The 15,739-nt window shown below is 37.7% G+C and overlaps 1 protein-coding gene across 1 annotated transcript; it reads left to right on the top strand.

Moving 5' to 3' along the window:
- The first annotated feature begins 5,151 nt into the window (after positions 1 to 5,151).
- ndfip2 (Nedd4 family interacting protein 2) lies at positions 5,152 to 15,464 on the top strand. Its single transcript, XM_069675247.1, has 8 exons — positions 5,152 to 5,352; positions 9,850 to 10,072; positions 10,379 to 10,509; positions 11,019 to 11,106; positions 11,720 to 11,844; positions 12,061 to 12,127; positions 12,215 to 12,321; positions 12,405 to 15,464. Exons 1-7 carry the CDS (start codon positions 5,326 to 5,328, stop codon positions 12,316 to 12,318), a joined length of 765 nt encoding a protein of 254 aa, XP_069531348.1. The 5' UTR covers positions 5,152 to 5,325; the 3' UTR covers positions 12,319 to 12,321; positions 12,405 to 15,464.
- The last annotated feature ends 275 nt before the right edge of the window (positions 15,465 to 15,739 follow it).

Here is a 15,739-nt window from a genome sequence, read left to right on the forward strand (position 1 = left end):
AAGCATATCTCTTAAAGACACATATATATAGTAAGAATATAAAAATGTTGATAAAAAGATTAGCATACAAAAAAAGAAAAATCAAACCACAGCCAACCATACAATTCATCACATGACAAGGTGGTGCCTCAGTTTTCCGTAAATGGAAAGCGGCACAGTAAAGGCCAACAAGCAGGAGAGATGTAGATTGAAAATGTAAGCATGTGTCAAAATGTTTTTTAGTTGTTTTCTTTGCCACAGCGCAGCACTTAGTATACCTCATCTTCTATTGTGACATTTTCCTGTTCTAGCCGGGAATTATACAGGCTAACGGGTTTTGATTAAGATTAACCATCCAATAGACCAACACAACACAAACCATGCATGATTATTTTTAAAAGTGAGATATATGTGTATTTAACCTAACCCTGCATATGCTATTTTGAAAAACGATTTGGCAAGGCAGTCTTAATACTACATTACCCACGAGGTGTTGCCAAGGAGAAAAGGCACGGAAAAGTTAGTAAGCCAACAATTTAGAAAGCTGCAGATTGTATTGTCAGTTTTGTCAACAGCTATGTGTTGTTTGTGTCTTGCTGAAATTCACCTTGGGAGTTGTAGTTGTAGGATGGTAACGTCAACATTGTGTCAAACAAGAATTAATTAATGCCGTTGTTTTTCTTTTAATAATGATTTGACCAAAAGTTTCACAACTTTATGTCATGCTTTTAACTTTTAACGTCAGAAAGAAGAACATCCACTGAAATAATAACCCACTCCCTTCTCTGTCCCTTTTTTAACCCCTCTCCACGCTTTATTATTCATACAATACCTTACATCAATTTCACTGTTTATGCTTTAGCTACTGAATTATGATCCTATTTGTGAGATTGTATATATCGCATTTTGGAAATATATTGAATCTTCCAGATTCCACTGGTGCAATTTTTCCTCACATAATATGTAAATTCACCCAAAATATGCTGCAGCTAGGCAATTAATTTACGGCTCGAAAGCTTGCAAACCTAACAGATGTCTTCTTCTGTAATACACGATTCCATCAGCCACTAACAAAACACTTTCCTCCAGTCAAATAGCAAAGCTTCCACAGCATGAGAATGAGTCTGACTCTTTGAAAAGCTGCAGCATCTGACAGAGACACCCACTGACTCTTTATATAACACCTTTTTATAGCACCTATTTACCTTGAGATGATGTTGCCAAGTAACAACATCCTGATTGTGTTGTGTGTGTGTGTGTGTGTGTGTGTGTGTGTATGTGTGTGTGTGTGGGAGGGGGGGGTGTCAGTGATGGATGTTCTAAAGTGCCATTATGGGTTTTAAAAGTGGGGATCTAACAGCAGCTGGGCAAATTACCTCAAGTCCTTTTTACTCTCATGCACAGCTGATGCTTTAAAAAGGTGCAGCCGTGAACTCATATATTACCACTACACATGAATCCTTAATGCTGCTAATGCCCGCTACCTTGCAAAGGGCAAAACAATTTAAGATGCAATGATGCAGGTTTTTGCACCTGCTTTTCTTGCATTAGACTCTTCCTCATTTTTTTCTTACACTCCCTCCTTCCCTCATTCTTAGTATGAGCTGCTTAACTGACACATGTTCTACAGTAATTCCCTTCTTAATGAATGGGATTAATATTTAATTCTAGAAGAGCCTTTTATCGATTCCTCACTATGCATTCATTGTGCACTCTATTTAGGATGGATTTGCAGCTTTGGGCATATCAAAGGGCTACTAAGTGTATTCATACAAAAGATAGGGCAGATAGAAGCATTTAACATTGCCTAAGGAGCATTTGTAAGCGTCTTATTTGGAAATGTTATTCTGCAGGTCATCAGGGTTAGAAATGATGGAGAAAATCTCCAAAGCTCCAGGTAATAAACAGTGATTTAATACAGTAAATTTCTGAAAATCCAAGCTATCCCATAAAAGTCAATCCACACTGGTTTCTGAAGCCTTTTATCCTTGAAGCTACTTGCAATCATAAAGGTACCAAGAGCCTATTATGCACTGATCCACTGCAATGCTGATCCAGGATTAGCTCAGAGGCAACAACATATGACAAGTACAAACAAAAGACACAAACCTGAATTACATTCCTGATATGAAAATGTATACATATGTATACATAATAAACACATGCATGCTGTATTATGCATACTGTCTGTCCTTACAGAGAAGGACGAATTAAATCCCTAAACAGTTTATCAAATCAGAACTAAATGATGGAATAAAATGATCAGTGTGTGCCTCAACTCTACAGGAACATTTCTTTTGATGGTTTTTGCTTTGTTGGGAAACACTGACAACTATTTGGCACCATGAACAAACTAAACTATCTTTGAAATGTCTCTCTCATGTTTGTTGCAATCACCCAATACACTCACAGCCAAGAGCAGAGAGCATAAAATCCATATGAAGTTATTCTCTGCAGGAGAGGCTGTTTTTAAGATTTCATGGGGGGTTCAGGACCTGCTTGTTTTTAGGGTGTTACACAATCAGAGGTTAACTGAAAAGATTGCCAAAGGGACTTTTAGTGAGAGATCCTAAAAGTTAAAGACAGTGAGTGTGTGTGTGTGTGTGTGTGTGTGTGTGTGTGTGTATGCTTGGTGTTTTTGTGTGTCTGTGTGCATGCATAGGTAAGAATGTACACATGTCCATGTATTTCAAATATTCATGTCTCGTAATAATCTTTTAATTAATATTTTCATTTGTTCTTAATTTATGTTACATACTGTATATATTTTAATTCTCCCTATAAAGTAATGTAACATCAATTATTGTCAACTTTAAGAACTGTGATTCACATAAATCTATCATATATTTCATGACAACACTGTGAAAAGCAGCAGCATTTAAACAATTGGTAGATAATGGTTTTAGCTACTTAGGTGTCTGTGTTATTTTGTATCCATATGTCCCTTTAAAATAATCAAGAACAGTGTGCTGCAACTAATGTTGGCTGTCCCTGGCTCTACTGGAGGTGATAGCAAGGTGCCTCCGGTGCTTTCTCATGCCAAACATTTAACACCCTATTTCAGATATACACTGTGCTGTATTCAAAGTTAGGTCAGATTTAATGCATTACCCGACTTGCAGCTGATTAGCTTCCCATATGTATTGCACTTTGCCTTGTTCTAATGTTCTTGATTAGAGTGAAACCACACTTTTGACCATTTACCACCGTCCATCTTGCACACTGTTCTGATATTAGCCATGCATGCTAGAAAATAGACACGCTATTAAGTTAAAGTGTGAATAAGTCATGTAAACATGTCCTGGTAGAACGCTAAATACATCCTTGCATATATTTGCCATTGTTCAATTCTATTTTATCTATTTTTTAAATTTAATTTAAATTAAATTTTTAAATTACTTAGCATTTTGGATTCTGATCTAAATTGGATTCGAGGTTTGGTTCCCAACTCTCAGCTGCCATGGAATGTGATAACAAACCTGGGAGATGTTCCTCCATAGAACTTTTTTTCTGTATTGGCTTATTGATTAAGATAAAGTTAAACTTTGTGAAGACATTATGATGTGGTTGAAAGCATCTACCTAAGCATCTAGGTGTCATACAATAGCAAAGTAAATGATATGAAAATTTACAGAAGGATTGAGAGGCTTTTGGGGCCGCCTGACCTGCAAAATTGGCCCCTTTTAATGCAAATAAGGCTCACTGCAAAAAAAAAAAGTTCCTTTTCACAAACACCAGCATCTATTCTCATGCAGTGAAAATTATATGTGTCTTCAGAGAGTTTGGGATTGTGTCTATCTACATGGAGCGCCACGCCCTGACCATGGCAACAAATCCACCTTTTTGTGACCTACATAAATATTATTGTTTATAAATAACTTTTTGACGTTATGATTATAGTGTTTCTAATGCTTATTAAATCTTAATTTATTTTTTAAGAGTAAGTGTTATTCATTCAAAAGTTACATATTGTCATTTAAAGGCTTTTGAATATAAAAACACAATTATCAAACACTGTGCACAAATGTGTTCGATTAGGATCATTCATCTTTCATTCAAGCCAAGAATTTAGGCCATGAATTAAGTCAGTGATTTTGAAGTCAAAATGTATTTGCATACTACAATTGCTGCTCCCTTCAATAATTTACATCAAAAGAACTAGGATATTCTCAAGTCTTTGAAATGTAACTCACCTTAGGTGTTTTACAAAAAATCGGGTTTTTGTGACATGACATTGAAAGCCTGAGGCATTAGTCAAATTCTTCATGCTCTGAAAAATCATGGAAAGCACATTGTGATGGTTAGTGATGTAAGTAAGCGTTGGCTCCACCTAGTGGCATATTAATTCAGAATTTTGTTTGCATTTACGTCATCACGCTTCTGCGATTCTTGGAGATCCGTGAAATCCTTTGCATCAAGTTAGCCAGAGTCATATGATAAAATCAGAAATAAGCGGAATACACCTTCAAAATAAAACATCCACCACCGATTAGCAGACTACATTTACTGTTGTGATCCAAAAGTCATTTGAGCATAGATGGGAACACCAAAATACATCATCTAACACAATCTGCAAAAAGGAACATTGACCAGATCGTACTAAAAAGTAGTATTTTAACACGAGGTAACTAACACATCAAATTTACAAGGACAACTAACACAGTGAGTAATGTTGGCCTATTTAAAATCAGTGGTGGTAATAACCAAGAACATTAAAGAACTGTATTTGATACCGTCATGTGCTACTCAAACATGGCATATGTCTAATGTTTTTTCACATTTTAGAGGAAAATGTCATGGCATCTACAATATATATATATAATTATGTTAACATTAACATATAAAAAAAAAACAACATTTGTAGAAAATAAATGGCTCTACATTGACCAAGTGCTACTATAAATGCGTTTACTTTCTGCAGAATCCTTTTTTAACCAATATCTTGTGCTTTTTAGATTTTCATAAATATTCCTTTTTTTATATAAAGTTCCATTTGGAAGGCAGAATTGCTAAAGTTCAATAATTATTAGTACTTTCTATTTCTGTAAACAAAAATGGCCATACGCTGGTATTTGTTTTCATTTGAAACATTTGAACGGAAGTACTACATTTGTAGGAGTGACTTCACTTCACTGTTGGTCATCGTTTCACCAACAACGGTATTTTTCTACGTGAGTGCAGTGTAGATTGCAGCCATTTCTATAATCGGTCTGTGTCTTCTTATTCAACGTTGTTTGAGATAAGTACCTCCTGTACGTCAATACGCACTTCGGAATAACAACGAGTTAACGTAGATTTTCCTCCTGTTTTCTCGGCTGGCTTGCTTGCCAGCTGAATCTGGTCGGGATGGACCCAGCAAGCCGATACCAAGTGGTAAGTGTGTAAAGATGAATTCAAAACATCGTCTGATAGCTTGGCCTGCCTGTCACAGGAAAACAAGGCCTCGCTAGAAGTAAGACCCCGCTAAATTGTGTATTATTGGAAAACAATTGGTGATATAAGGTAGACACAAAAGCACGATCAGAGTTACTTATCGTGTTTTCCATTTATTAAATATGCCCTCAAATTGTTTTGTTTTGACAGCTAGTCTCTTATCAAGCACTTCCGCATGGGCTAGGCTAACATTTGCTAGCTAGCCAAGATTATTCGTGTAGGTCTTTAAAGTTGACAGAGCCATGCAATGTTTTACAGACTAAAATGACATTACGTATATGAACGTATATTACGTATATTCTTCATAACCGTTTTTCAGTTTCAAGGCTGTTTATAAGATCACTCACAACGTAAAAAGGCTAGCTTTTAGCCAGCTTTAGCAGTGAATTCTATTAGCTGGCATATATTTTGTGTGCAATCTGTATGTTAATGTGACTTAAAAGAACGTTTAAATGAACACAATCATTTTCAAACACCCCATTTAAGTTTTCATATCTAAAGAGCTAATATGAGTCATATGGATGGAATATCTAGAACTTCTCATATTAAGTAACCAATAAGTAACCAAGCTTTCTCAGGCATGACTTGTTAAGGTTAGTAATTATTAATAACTTTTTTGGTTTTATATGGCAGTAAAATTCCAAAAACAACAGGGATGTTGAGTTAAAAATGTCAATTTCACAATGTGGTGACTACTTTGGATAACAGCTTTAAAGGTGGAGGTTATTGCTGTTCTCAAAAGTGTTACCAGGCGTGCAAAGTAAGCATTATGGTTGTTGGAGACTGGAAGGGCCATGTTTAAAACAGTCTGTTTTGTGCTCTGATGCCTGTGGTTTTGGGTACGTGAGCGATAATCCCAAAAGATCCAGAATCAGCCAAAACAAATCAGGGTTGTGCTCTAACTTTTCAACCCTGTCCAAAGTGCAGATCTCAACATCTATCCTGTTTTTGAAAAGTAACATTAATGCAAAACACGATTAACAAAGTTCTGGACAATGGATTCTTAAAAAATGATTTGGATAGAGCACAATTCAACCAGGCGTCTGATAAAAGTTATCTGATATTGTAGAACGCCTACCCTTACTTTCTATCAAGACTATATTTGCACATTTTTCTTACCCACATGAATCCCTCTAGCTTTCTCTTTACTTATTTTAATAATGGTCATGTTTCTGCAAGTATGGAACACTGCTGCTTTGAGCAGGCCTCTATGACTTTTGGGGATATTTGGACTCACAAGGACGTTTGTGGCTAACTTTGTTAAGATCTTATGTAATCGCCTGTGTGCGGGGGTGCATTATGCTTTGTCCTTGATTTCTAGCCAGTCAGCTACTCATTCACTCACTGCCTTGCAAATCACCAGTGTGCTGGAGGAGTTTTAGGTGGTTTCTATACCAGGATTTTGTAAAGAAAAAATAATGTGCATGGTGACGTACAAATTTGATTATGACTGTTAGCTCTTTTTCCATGATTAGTAATCTGTGACTTTTAAGCTGTCTGTCTGACATGACATGTTATTACAAAGTGTGTGTTCCCCCTTTGCAGTTATACCACAAAAAGATTATTACTAGCCTACTACTTCATCGAAAAAGCTAAAAAAAAAAAAAAAGTATTAAATTGATATGGTAAACCTTTTTAATGACAAAAAATAAATAAAAATTGGGTTTTACTTACCTGTGGTCAAAACTTAAGCAGCTGGAAACTAAACTGAAACTGCTCAAGAAATGTAACACCACATCACCGATTTTAAATAGCTTACTGTTCTTATCTCGCAAACTCACTAAAGGTGTTTGACTACACTTAGAAGCAGAAGAGGTGTGATGTTTGATACAGCAACCCAAGTCAGCAAAACAACAGCATACTTATGTTTAGAAATCATGTCTGTCAATTGTTTTGCCTTTGTTAGAGTTTCAACAATCATTACTTATCCACTTACGCTGTTTGTGTCATGGCTGTGAACAAGACGAACCTGCTCAGCCACATTGAGACTGCTTGAGGTAATCTTGGCGTCAGCAGTGTAACACATTATTAGTTGGTGAATGTTATCTGAGATTCATGTGATGAAACCATAAAAACACAGCCCTATGTGTGCTGACTTTTGACCTGATATTATAAGATTAGAAAACAAAACTTTGTATCATGTCAAGGCTGCTATATTGTCGTTTTAGAGCACAAGATTGCAAGGTGAATTGTTGTTGAGGACAGTCTTGGTTTAAGCTCCTCAAGGACCCGTTGATTAAAGTAACAGAAAAGTGAGGAGGTATAACTCCCTCTCTTTGCCCACCCAGATTTCTCACTAGCCGTACTGTTACCATCATGTTCCCATCAACCTCTGTAATTTCAGAAGGCGTTTGGCACTTTGGTCTGACAAAAATTAAGGTACTGAAGTCTGCAACTGACTCTCTCAACTGTAGCGGGGGTAGTCATTAAATGATTACATGTAGGCCTATCACTTTTCCAAAGACCTTCGTCTGTTGACACACAGTGTCGTCTCCTGTCTGTGTGCTTTCAATGTCAGACATTCTGATGAGGCCAAACAGCGTAGCTATCACCTTACCCAGCAAACATACGTAAGATATTAGTAACTTAATTCAAGCACACTCTTTGAAACAGCGCTTCAAGCTGCTGTCATTTGTTGCTTCTTGTGTCTTGCTTCACGATAAAAGCCAGTTGGAAGAGGAAATGTTGATTTTGTGGTAAATTACAACAGCTCTGGTGTGTTGTTAGAAAGTGATACAGTTTAGAGGGGTAATTATTCATTGAATGGCTATTGCTGAAAAAAAAAAGCAAACTATAAATAGCATAAAAATACGTTTCATTCCATGAAAATGCTTAAAGGGCCAGTTTGCCGATTTTCAACCTCAGTCCTATCATGCTATTATGGGGAGCTAATGCCATTATGGTAGGGAAAAAAATGCAATTTTGTTCTGTGCCTTTGGAGCATGCTATCCACTTCTCCAATGGGCCCTGGAAATCCTCCACAAGACACGTCACAAACACATCATCTGGTGGAGGCCAGGGAGCTTGCTAAACTACACTTCCTCAATCTAGGACGCCGCCTCCGATGTCACGTTTGTTCAAAATCGCCAGATTTGAAATGTAGACTGCAGACCTGAAGATTCCTTAGACGATCCACCTGTATATTCTTGTCGTATTTCGGATTCTGTACCGCTCTGAGCCATTGCCTGCAGCGATCAATGTCCTTGACTGGAAGACGGTAGTATTTCACTCCAGCATCTCTCGCTGGGCCGTTCCTTTCAGAGGGAGGGGTGCAATGCATGCTGGGTGTTGTAGGAATGTAGAATGGGCAAAACCACGAGCTGCTTGTACAACTTTCTCCACAGCTAAGGCACCAATTTCAAATATTATTGCTTATATTGATTACAGAGAACACCAGCTTTGACTGACAGCGGCCTTTTCCAGGGGAGAACTACTCCTTTTTAAGAGTTTTTTAAATGAACATCTGAACAAATGAATCAGGATAGTACCCTTGATTATTGGATTTGGATTGTGACACCACAATGTATTTGAGTTGTTTAACCACTAAAAAAAGTGCTTTTAACAAACTGCTAAGATCCAAAGTACAAAAGAATATAAAAAAACCCCCAAAATAATTAAATGTCCAATTTTTAGAAGGACACATTTTGTGACTACATATTTGGAATTACTAAAACGAATGCGGGACGCAGTGAGGTACCAATATTTCTGAGCTTGTCATGTATTATTTTGCGAAAGGTTATTAGATAACAATAATAATAATAACAATGACAATGACTTTATTGCTCCCCAAAGGGAAATTAATTTGTCTGGCATCTCATCTACTATTTACTAAAAAATTAAATATAGATATAAGATATAAGATAATGAAATATAGAAGTTTATTTATCAGTTGAATGTTTTCCTGCTGAGTTATACCTGGGTAAAATATCACATGTAACCATTGAGTTACAATAATCTTAAGACTATGATATGAATAATATGAAAAATACTGGAAAGACCACATCCTGTTCATGTCTCTGTTGTTCTGCCTGCTGAAAACCAAAAACAGATTGTGCAAAGCTCATTTTGTTACATTATTACTTTCTGGTGTTGGTGCTGCTAACAGAAATCAGTTGTAATTTCAGACAAGAAAATTCATAGCTGAAATCCCCCAAATACAGTTATTGAACAGCAGCTATTGTAGTCAAATGCCAGCTACTGTCACAGGTCAACTCAATAAAAGTGGGAACTGTGTGTTATGTATTTTATGGTCTTCTTAACATAGTTACGCAGTTGTCTGCTTCTGAAAGTAATAGATTATGTCTAGCAGGATGAACAAGATTGATGCCAGTTTTAGAAATTTGAAACAGAATGAGCACTGCCTCGAGCACCCACACTGTTATGGCTGACTGAGCAGCTAATCTTGTGCTGATTCTCCCATCTCATCCTCTCCACCAGTTGCACAATGAGGATGACTCCTCTGAGGCGTCAACCAGCGAGCAGCAGCCGTGCACGTCTGCCACAGCCCAGGCTGGTACGTCCAACCAGGAACAGAACCAGGCCCAGGCCAGCCCGGTGCCTGACCAGGGTGAGCCATCCGGGTCAAGGACTCAGGGGGAGGCAGATGCACCCCCACCTCCTTACGCCTTCATTGACCTGGGAGCAACGGCTGCATCACCTGGTATGTATGAAAGGAATCTCGTATGGTGATCAAGGATTTGCTTTTTTTTGTCGAGTTTTTCCTTTGATTCTTTTTCTAAACGTCAACTTTATTTTCCAGGAAGTGGCAACATGTACCTAAAATAGCAACAGCAGCAGATTTGTGGTTCTTACGTGGCAGTTTTCTGGCGCGTCTTTACTCATGAGTCATTGTCGATTTCCATGACAAGAACCACCACATTATTGGCAGCTCCTAAGCAAATGCAGAATGCGTTCTTCTTTCTTTTCTTTTCTAAATGTGTCCTCTTGTTTTCCATCATTCACACAGAGACCAGTTTCCAAGGCGACTTCCCTGTGCCTCCGCCCTACAGCGTTGCAACTTCACTGCCCACATATGACGAAGCGGAGAAGGCCAAAGCGGCTGCCATGGCTGCCTCCACTGTGGAGGTGATGCCTCGGGTGAGGACAAACACACATACACGCTCCTCCAAATCTCCTCCTCCTCTGCTTTCCCTTTTTATATGTGCTTTATATTTGCAAACCTCTCACTTACACGTCTGTTGGGTGGGGTTTGCATCATAGTTTGCTACATCTTAACTACCCCAGCGTCTTGACATGTAACAACCAAATGGTTGTTTAATATGCAGGTGTTCAGAATGAATTATTTGTCTGAATTCTATAGTCTGAAGGAGATAAGAGAAAAACTAAACCTTCTTTGCTGGGATGTTTTCTTTCTTTGTTTTATAGAATTTAAGAGTTCCTTCATAGCAGCTTTTTTACGCATGTACACCACACACTGAGTTGGTGATTGAGCATTTAGCAAGAAGAGATCTGAGTGAGGTGAAACATGTTTTGCAGCTCATCTGTTGACTTTGTGAAGTAGGTGTGTCTCTGTAAATATCTATTTTTAACCAGACTTGTATGCTTTATCTACATGTGGTTTGTTTGTTTCTGTGTGTGAATGTTAGGATGATGAATTCCCTCCCAGAGATGATTTCAGTGATGCCGATCAGCTTCGAGTTGGGAATGATGGAATCTTCATGTTGGCCTTTTTCAGTAAGTTTTATTTTATGAGTTTTTGGTTGCCAAACACGAGAGGGAGGAAACCAGTATTTGTCACACACTCAATAATGTAAATATTTGTTTCCTAACACGTCAAAGACCTGAAGTTAGGCCTCAAGGGAAGGACCATGTGTGAATGTGTCAACATTGTGTGTCAAGTAAAGAGCAGCTCCAGTCATGTTTTAAGACATTAATTCTCTGCTTGAAATAATAAATTATCTGATATTTTTTTCTGCAAAATACGTTTAATTAAAATCCTCCCAAGGCATCTCCTCCCTCGTGATGATGACTGCTTATGCTTATGTTGTCCCTGATATGTGTTGTAGCACATGAAAAACACCACATATAGTTGTTTGCGAGGTTAAAAACTTTATTTTCACTGGAGGGGGTCTTTAAATTTTGACAAATTCTATGTAATTCAAATTACCTCACCAACCCTTATGATTGTCCTCAAATGCAAACAGTGTAAAACTACTTCTGTGGTTTACAGATATAGCACATTTTTTAAGGACAGAGCACGAATCAAACAAAGCCAAAAATGTGGATGTGGTACTTTCTTTTGTTGTTGTTTGTTTTTAACCCAGTGTCTCGCTGTTTGTCCCTTAAGTGGCCTTCCTGTTCAACTGGATTGGGTTCTGCCTGTCCTTCTGTCTGACCAATACCATCGCAGGACGCTACGGAGCCATCTGTGGCTTCGGCCTTTCTCTTATCAAGTGGATTCTTATTGTCAGGGTATGTACTCCGTTTTTCTTTAATAACAGTGCAGATATTTTTGGCAGCACAGGGCTTACAGTTTGTAAGTTACTGTATTTATGGGATGCCAATATTGTCTGTGTAGGACTAGTTAAAGTATTATTCATAAAAACCTGAGCAGAGTTTTTTCAATCATTGTTTAATACTTAAATAAAAAATACTGAAAGTAATGATCATGTTTCTCTGTGTGCTCAGTTCTCCGACTACTTCACCGGTTACTTTAACGGACAATACTGGCTCTGGTGGATCTTCCTGTTGCTCGGTGAGTATGACACAATTGTCGAGCATTACTCTGCTGACTCTCAATCGGAGTTGCTGCTTTGAAGTAAACCTTCCATTCTCTCCACAGGTCTGCTGCTGTTCTTCAGGGGTTTTGTGAACTACCTGAAAGTCCGCAACATGTCAGAGAATATGGCAACATCTCATAGAACACGCCTCTTCTTCCTGTATTGAAAAGTAAAGTAAAATCCCTTTTGAAATAAAACAAAAAAAAAACACTGCATCAATTTTGCCCTTACAATTGATTTGCTTCCCCACAGGTTTTCCAAACCATCGCCATTCCTTTCCAATGTGAAGTTCCTTTCCTCCCCCTCGAATGACCTGACCGAGGAGCCTTGCAGTGAAGAGAGGAGATGGGGAAGGAATGAAGGAAAGAAGTAGGGAGAAAGTGTTAACCAGTCTCATTAAAAGCATAACAAGACTCGCTCTGAAGCCTCTGCTTCTGAACCAAGCCCCAAAAACAAGTCTTTGATGATCAGATCTCTTCCCTGGCTTTGTTTTTCATTTTCCTTTGATTCAAAGCTCCCAACGCAGTCTGCTCCAGGATCGCTTAAAAAACCAGTCTCACATTTGTGTCATGTCTCACAAGAGTGGGTGTCCTTTAAAGTTACATAACCTTGGTTACCTGAGGCAAATTTATGTCCGAAATTTTTAACAGAGAAACATTCAATAAAAGCACAATTTTAATGAGACAATGTCCTGACTGTAAGAAACGCCTACAGATGCAAGGAAAAAAAGTATCTGTAGCTCATTTGCTATAATATTGCTTTCCCTGTGTAACCACACAGTGACAGCGTCATTTATCCGATGATTACTGAAAGAAAATTTTCAAGAGAAAGAATTTTAAAATAGAAAATATGTAGGAAGCGGAAACCCATTCTGAGCCTGTTGATGTTGAAATATCCCCTCCATCTTTGCCTTGTTTGTTTCCGAATTTTGCGACAGATCAAGTGAGGATTGCAGCTTGTTTGCATTTCGATATATTTCACTTGAACATGACAATTATCTTGAACAATTTAAACTCTAGTTTAGCCAATCCACCTTCTTATTTTCAGGGTGTTTTATACAAGTCTTAACTTAAATGAGATGTAGCCTATTAACGCCCTCATCAACATGTGGCGCAGACAGGTTGACTGTGCACCCAGTTAAACATCTCACCCTTTCAAACAATTAAAAAAATGGAACACTACAAGCCTAACAGCAAGTTGGAGGATTATTTTCTCAAGGTCACTCAAATGTGCATCGGTGAGGAAAACCACATATTGTATATGCACGGATCAGTTTACATATCACAGACCCTGATGCGTTTAGTGTTTTTAAACCAAACACGATTTCAGACTCCCTGGCGCTTCCCTCCTTTTGACCTTTTTTCTTCCTGGTTAAAAAAAACAAAACAGCTTGGAATGAATAAAAAAATTCTACTAAACCAAGTAACAACAAACTCTTTTCAATAATCTCTGAGCCTCTGAACAAATGTTTGGATTGACAAACCAGAAACTTTGCTTTCTTTCAAAGAAAGAAATGTCCGGGCAGTCAATGAAGTCGGTTAAATAGGGCCATTGCAAAAAAAGCAAAAAAATTGTACGCTTAATCTGAAATGCGCACAAAACATATCCCCAGAAAAATATGTTTCTAACTTTATTTGCCTCTTGACGCTAATTGTCATGATCTGACCTATGCAGAGACAGGAGGGCGACATTTGCAACAGCACTACGCATTTCCTTTATATGGATCAAAGAAAAATGAAAGGTATCTTTTAAACCGATACCTTTTTCAGCTTTTGATTTCAGTTTTGTATTTCACCTGTAAACATGGTATACTGCTCTCTTCTATAACGCTACATTAATCGCCAAATACGTCTGGCACAACGGTGTCTGTAAGCTACCGGGGAGCGCCGCCAGTCAGTGAATGCTCCTTGGATAATCAGTGTTTTTAGGTTGCACAGGCTGCTCAGTCCATTCAGAGATGAGTGTCCCGGAGGAGGTCAGCCTCTTATGCATTTCTTGCTTCAGTGCTCTGGAATTGGAAGTGATATTTAGCATTTTACATACGGTGCAGTAGCTGTTGTGTGCCAGGCTTGAGTAATACTCTTTGGAATAAAAGAGTCATATGCAATTTAGTTACTTGTAATGACCTACAGTAGCTGTGGATGTGAAGTCCTGTACTAATTGAATAGGTGTAATAGTTTAGACATTGAGATCAGGTCCAAAGTGAAGTGGTTGTTTTTGGGTGAACCTGAGGTGCTCATTGAACAAGCTGCACAGAGTGATCACAGAAAATACAGTAAGTGTGTTTGTGTTTACTTTACGTACTTGCCAACAAAATCATTTGAATTACCAGTAAATCAGAGTAAAATGCAATGCAATAAAACCAATTAAGATGTGACTGGTTCTGCATGTTGTGCATGATTTAGAGAAACTCAGCTCATGTATTTCTCTTTGGGATTTTCTGATTAGATTTGATTCAAATTCCTGTTTCCCTTGCTGGAGCGAGAAGCTTTTGGTGATGCAACACAGCTCCAATTGGGGAAGGCATTGGAATGTGTGAGAACAACAGCAGATGTTGTCGTTTCTTGTGAGCAGCACAGCGATGAAGTCAGGGCACACTGTCCAGCATGAATGGAGTATGAGTAGTCTTTTGAGCTTGTGCACCGTGAAAATGGAGCCTAACTGGACAAAGAAAGACATGCTTTTTTTTTTTGTCATCCAGAAAATGAAATGTATATACCAGCTTATGCCAATTCATAATATTTGCACTTTGAAGAATTTCTGTACAGTATGATTTGTAAATCTGCTTAACTTGGTGTGGTGGGTAGAGGAAAGAAAGAATCATGTTATCTTAGCCATCCAAGTTTTTAACTGGAATTCTTAATCATCCCAAATGGATAATTTGCCTTTTGCACTTTTTATTCTTCAAATTGATAATACTATTATTGTGTGTCTTTTTTTTCATCGCTTTTAGCCTAAACTGTGACAACTTAAGTATTACCCAAAAATTTTTTAATGCTTTTCTTTTCTGTCTCGGGTCATATCCCACGTAAGCGTCTTTCAGCAATATCATGATCTTTCAGCAAATTAAAGCTCTGCTGCATGATTTGTCCACCCGTATGAATGGGGTTATATTAGGATTAACCAAGTACAAATACATTAGTTTGTTTGTAAATAAATGAAGACAAAATGAGACGGCAGCCAAAGTATTTTTTTGTTGTTCAAGATAATCCTTGAAACATCTTCTGAAACAGTTGTTATGCATTTATTGTAACTGGAACTAAATGGACAAAATGTCTTGCAAAAATGCCAATAAAATTCATAAGCCTGCCACTGAAGTTGTTGGATTGTTTTTACTATTTATCACGTCTTCAAACTGTTGTTTAAAATGTGAAGTTGACATGAATAAGGGAAATTCGTTGCAATAAAAATAAATTGTTGTATTAAAACAATCATTAATGGAGGGGAAAAAAGCACAAAGCTCTGATATATTAGCTGGATGCTATAAAAATATATTAAATGTTTCCCTTGTTTTATAACTCTCATGCAAGCTAGTTTTTCTGATGGATCCTCCTGTGTTCAATTATAGGTGTTCACATTTAAGTCTG

The sequence above is a fragment of the Semicossyphus pulcher genome, unplaced genomic scaffold (genome assembly GCF_022749685.1).
Source record: "Semicossyphus pulcher isolate SPU_LCO1_2020_fin unplaced genomic scaffold, fSemPul1.0.p SCAF_24, whole genome shotgun sequence".
NCBI lineage: Eukaryota > Metazoa > Chordata > Actinopteri > Labriformes > Labridae > Semicossyphus > Semicossyphus pulcher.

Excerpts from the sequence above, each read along its gene's own strand:
- ndfip2 (XM_069675247.1), top strand. The coding sequence starts at position 5,326 with ATGGACCCAGCAAGCCGATACCAAGTG. Across the intron at positions 5,353-9,849 it reads CAGCAAGCCGATACCAAGTG|TTGCACAATGAGGATGACTC; the intron begins GTAAGTGTGTAA and ends CCTCTCCACCAG. Across the intron at positions 10,510-11,018 it reads CTGTGGAGGTGATGCCTCGG|GATGATGAATTCCCTCCCAG; the intron begins GTGAGGACAAAC and ends TGTGAATGTTAG.